The 5,452-nt window shown below is 46.9% G+C and overlaps 1 protein-coding gene across 1 annotated transcript; it reads right to left on the reverse strand.

Moving 5' to 3' along the window:
* Positions 1–559: 559 nt before the first annotated feature.
* On the reverse strand, positions 560–1,712 carry LOC123142018 (agamous-like MADS-box protein AGL80). Its single transcript, XM_044561053.1, has one exon. The coding sequence runs from the start codon at positions 1,695–1,697 to the stop codon at positions 768–770; it is 930 nt and encodes a 309-aa protein (XP_044416988.1). The 5' UTR covers positions 1,698–1,712; the 3' UTR covers positions 560–767.
* Between the last annotated feature and the right edge of the window lie 3,740 nt (positions 1,713–5,452).

Genomic DNA, 5,452 nt, shown 5'->3' on the forward strand with positions numbered 1-5,452 from the left:
TTTTATCTTAGTAGGAATGGGGGCCCTGGTCTGGGCGCTATGATTATGCATGAACGGTATGGTTTTGACAAATAGAAGTTATTTTTCTCCATTGTCGGTTATTAACTTATGTACGCATTGGCTCCGTACTACAATATCCGAAGCACTGGGAGCTCTTTATATATGGTGCCATGTATTAAGATGGAGCTGACGGCTATGGAGATTGTTTCCGAACATGGACGATGTTCACTTTGGATCTGTCTTAGATTGCTTTCAATTGTTCTTCTTTTTGTGCTAAATAATGTTATGTTTTTTGTTTCCACAATTATTTTGGCTTTGTATAGATTGTGTGCATCTAGATACGTCAAAATTGGAGTGGGCTCTTCATACTTGGATCGCTCACGTGTTGAGAGTAAATAAAAACTTTATTATCGAAAAATAGTATACCTCATAAAAACATGTTGACAAAATGAGCAGGCGCAACTTACGAGTTACGACCAACTGAACAACACAGATTAAACAAACAGACCATGGAAGAGATCTCATATAACAGTTTCAACGACTAAAATAAAAATGGCGACCATGGAAGAAATCCATAACAACAATTTCAACTACTAAAATAAAAATGTCTAGGCTCAAAGAGCACCATCGAGAGAGACAGAATGTCTCAACTTATTAAGGTTGCCTTTCCTGCCTTTTAGCTATGCCAAGCTAAATCAAACTAGATGAGACGCACGTAGCTGGCTATGCATTGCACGCTACGGGAAAAGACTTCTCTCCATCCTACCTTACATGGGAGGGAAAAGACTCCAAGATGATTCTTCAGGATCGACGCCGCCCGATTGCCAACCAAACCCCACATCCAAGGACTTCATCCCACCGGAAGAGCCGGCGTTGGCGCTGGTACCGGCGCCGTCGTGCCCATTGGTGCTATAGCCGGCGCCGGTGCTGGTGTTGGCGCCGTCATGCCCAGCGCTGTTATAGCCATTGTGGGCCAGGGCGTCGAGGTCCCTTCCAGATCTCACCTTGTCGAGCCAACCCTCATGCTGTGGCGGCACCTGATACATCATTGGAGACCCCACGTGCATGCTGCCAGTGACGTATGGAGTGGGCGACGGCTGCTGATTCATGGCGAAAGGCCCCATGTCCATGTTGTTGGTGACGTACGGAGCTGGCTGGGACGCTTGATACATTGCCGAAGACCCGCCCATGTCCACGTTGTCAGGGATGTATGGTACCTGGGGCTGCAAGACAGGGGGTTGTCCGCTAATTTTAGCGATGCTTTCGCCCATGCTCTTGAGGATCTCCTCCAGTCTACTACTGACGATGGTGAGCTCATCGACTTTGAGATCGGGGAGGTCGCTGCCGAGCATGGCCTTGTGTAGCAGGATCCTGATCTCGGGGTCTCGTACCTTGTTTTCCTCGACCTGGAGCTTGCTGAGGCGCTGGCTGAGGAAGTCTTCCTGGTTCACCGTCTTCTTGAACCGCCCCTCTGCCATGGTTCTGTACCTATTCAGGAGATCCGCCGCCTCGGCGTGCGATGGGTACACCTTTGGCGCCGCATTTCCCTCATCGTACACCAACACGCAGGCCTTGGCGTTGCATAGAATAGAAAGCTCGCGTGCCTTACTTGCCAGGTTCTTCATGCGCGTATCCAAGGTACGGCGCCGGCTCGACTTATTCTTGATGTACTGGAGGGCAATCTTCTTGCGAGCCATTGCCAAGTGCCAACAGAGGGATAAAATGAGAAATGGAAATTAGATTGCAGGTTTTGGCCAGGTGGGGAGGTTTGATTTATAGTGGAGGATCGACCAAGATGGGGAGGCTATATCGAGAAACTTTTAACTCCACGCTCACAAAATAAGGAGGTGCGCTATCTTCAAATGCATCATCAAACCAAGTATTTTCTTTCATTAAAAAGTGCTTATAATGGACCGAGGGAACACATATCCATAGCAAAGAACTTTGGTTTCTCTCAAGAGGCCCATGCATCTTATCCGGATATGCTTATTTTAGCTATGTATTGCCAAAATTTATTTTGTAATTTATTTTGTTCCTATGTTAGATGGTTATTCAAAATTGTACATCATCCGATTAACCACCTACTATTAATTTGTTACCACGTTAAGAAATAACAATAAATAATGTACATAGATTATCCTATAATGTAGGACGAATTGAAAATACTAAAGTTCTGCCAATTTTTCCAATAGCACTGCTATGCACACGACTTATGGACGCTCGATCCATAGACGACAAGTCAGCTAGACCATAGGATTAGCTGGGTTATTTAATCTGTGTGGCTCCTAATCCCGTCGGCCGCAAATCATCCAGGAGCCAATCGTGTGCAGAGCACTTTCATTTTTCCAATACGTTAACCGAATGCGGTCTCACATATCCAGGGCTGACTATAGTTGCTTATTTTATCCCTGAGCTGGTGAGCTAACACGTTCACACAAATTGTAAAAAAATATATCAGATTTATGTACCCCCAAAGCAGTAATTGCTTTCCATCTAGAAGAGATTGATCAAACTTTTTGATTGTGTGCGTCACATGGCATATAGCCTAGCTAAGCTAACTAGTGCTGCACTGTAGTAGTTATAAACATTTACGTCTAAAATTTACATGTGTAGTCAGGGTGATTGTTCTTTATTTTTTTCGAGGGATCAGGGTGAGTGTTCAAATATAATAACTAGATGATGCCCCGCGCGTTGCTGCGGTAATTTTTTATCACATGCTATTAAGAAAATAAGTTTAAGACTATGGAGTTAAATAATATGATGGTATAGGATGTTTTAGATACAAAATAACTGGCTGACATCCAACTCATACTTGCATATCATCTCACCATCATGTTTCTCTAGGTTTAGAAAGAATATATAGGCATTGTGGAACAGATCAATTCTTTTACCGGAACAATATTCAGCATGAAGTAAATCAAGGCAAGACAATGAAATAGTGCTGGTGCAGGGGCTGACTTGAGGATCGAATTGCTCCAAAGGTGATAGGTGCAACTACTACATAAGTGCCATACTGTCTTGTTGTAGCTAGTGTTTGTTTATACTGAATTGTCAGACGGTGTTAGCTCGTTTCAGAGAAATCTTCATTTAGGAGCCTTAAGGTATAACATAAATTATTTTTAATGTTACTGATTTAATTAACATGTCGTGGTAATTATTCATCAGACTGTATATGTATAAGAAAAGCCGAACTACTGCACGTCTGATGTTTGATGTCCAATCCATGTATGAAGGCAAATCTGGTGGATGTACTTCATTTTGTTCTATGTGTGGATGGTTGGATATGCGCTACCATTCAGAATCTCTACTCCTAATGGACGAGTTGGTGAATCGTCTCCGCGGTTTATTTTCGCTGGTTTTTTCGTCTCTCCTCCCACCACCCTCTCCCACCCTGGTCCGCGGTTTATTTTCGCTGGTTTTTTTCGTCTCTCCTCCCACCACTTCCTCCCACCCTGGTCTATCGGTTTATTTTTCTCTCCACTCTTTATTACAACCAGAACTTTCCTAACGTATAACAAATCACGGATCTAACTTCCTTAAATTAAGCAAATCAATGGATTCTTTTTATTGGTTCAATTTGTCTTAGGAAACAAATAACGAATTTTCAAGAAACAAATTATACATTTTAATCTAACTTCCTTAAATTATGCAAATCAATCGATTCCTTTTATTGGTTCAATTTGTCTTAGGAAATAAATAACAGATTTTCAGGAAACAAATAATACATTTTAATCTAACTTTCCTAACTTATCTAAATCAATCGATGTCTCTTATTAGTGAAATTTGTTTTAGGAAACAAATAACAGACACGTCACAACTTTCCTCCCAATAAATAGTTTCTTAACATTTGCAAACTTTTCTAATCAGACATGTCACAAACGGGCAGGTACTGATATCACGTTACCAAACAATAAAACCCCATTTGCATAGAAATCAGTTCAAAAATCCTAACTTTCCTAAATTTTTACCTTTCCTTGATAACAACCAATATTTCCTATGTTTTCCACCTATTGAAGGAAATCACCCCTCCATCGATATTAGTATTTTTTTGAACTGAGATCTCCGGGTTATGATTTTTTTTTTTTTGCTATTCTTTCCAATTGTGACCTCTCCTTCCACTCCGGCTCCTTCTCGCATAAACACCTCCACCACAGCCAGGTGACACCGCCCCAGTCCTCCTGCCTCTCCACACCTTCTCCGCCACCTCCTTCTCATACTCCATTAACAATCCCTCCGCCACATTTGTCCACGGCGGTGTCGAGGGCATGGTGCAGCAGCGTACCAGCGGTAGAGCAGCGCATAGCAGCAGGAAGCAACACGCAGCAGGCGAGGCAAGCGGCCGACGGTGGAGGGCAGAGATGCGGCCGGCGTGGCTGAGGGGGCGGCCGGCAGAAGATGGCCACGACTGGAGGCGGCGCGAGGCAGGGGCGCGACGGCGGGGCGAGCGAAGGGATAGGCGGCAGCAGACGGGGCGAGCGCAGCCAGCGAGAGTGTGGTGCGCGGCCAGGATGTGTGTCGCGCGGGGCACAGTGGTGCGGTGACTGCGGCGAGCGCGACGGCGGCGGCGGGCGCAACCGACGCGGTGTAGCACGGGCGTGGGCATGGAGAGGGAGTGGCCCCGCGAGCGCGGAAGAAGACCGGCAAGCTCGGGCATGGGCGTGCATAGGAACGGGCATGTGCCACGGGGTCAATCCAAGGAGCTCGGTGGCTACCCCTGCAATGGCCATGGCGGACGGCGGTTCTCGGCCACGGCGAAATACCTAACGAGAGCAAACGAGAGGGGAAACAGGGGAAAGGCAAGAGGAGATCATGGCGGTGTCAATGACGCCCTAGGGGAAGACATGGGAGCTCAGGGCGGCGCGGATCGAACGGCAATGTCGCGGTGGCCCAAGGTTGAGCAAGACGGCAGCGACGTCGATGCGGGGGTGCTGGACTTGATCTCGTTGGCGCAGACGAAGTAGCGAAGGCGTTCGGAGCTCCTCGACAAGCTCCTAGCCCGCAAGGAGGGCAGTAGCCATGTGGACGGGGTCGGTCATGGTGGCCGTGGCGTCTGACTTCGTCCAGATCGACGGGATCGAGCGAGCGAGGAGGAGAAGTGGATTTGGGAGGGGGCGTCGAGGAGGAGTGAGGCCATGGGGGCAGGGAAGGAAAGGCGTCACCCTTATTCATTCCCCTTCGATGCCAGCGAGGTGGTCGGGCGGGATCCCGGCTCTGTAGCGACGCGGCTCGGGGAACAGGAGAAGACGACCGCGCGGGGAATGGACCGCTGAGCCGGTTCGGTGGCAAGGCCCGGGGGGCAGGGCGAATCCCCTTTTACATCGTCCTTTTGGTTTTTCAATGTATTCTAATCTGTTTTTTTTAACACCGTTTTCTATTTATTCTTATCAACTAAATGATCTCTACTCCTGTCTCAGTTGGTAATCTCCATTCCGGGTTTATTTTCGTCCCACCT

This window comes from Triticum aestivum, chromosome 6D (genome assembly GCF_018294505.1).
Source record: "Triticum aestivum cultivar Chinese Spring chromosome 6D, IWGSC CS RefSeq v2.1, whole genome shotgun sequence".
NCBI lineage: Eukaryota > Viridiplantae > Streptophyta > Magnoliopsida > Poales > Poaceae > Triticum > Triticum aestivum.

Excerpts from the sequence above, each read along its gene's own strand:
- LOC123142018 (XM_044561053.1), bottom strand. The coding sequence starts at position 1,697 with ATGGCTCGCAAGAAGATTGCCCTCCAGTACATCAAGAATAAGTCGAGC.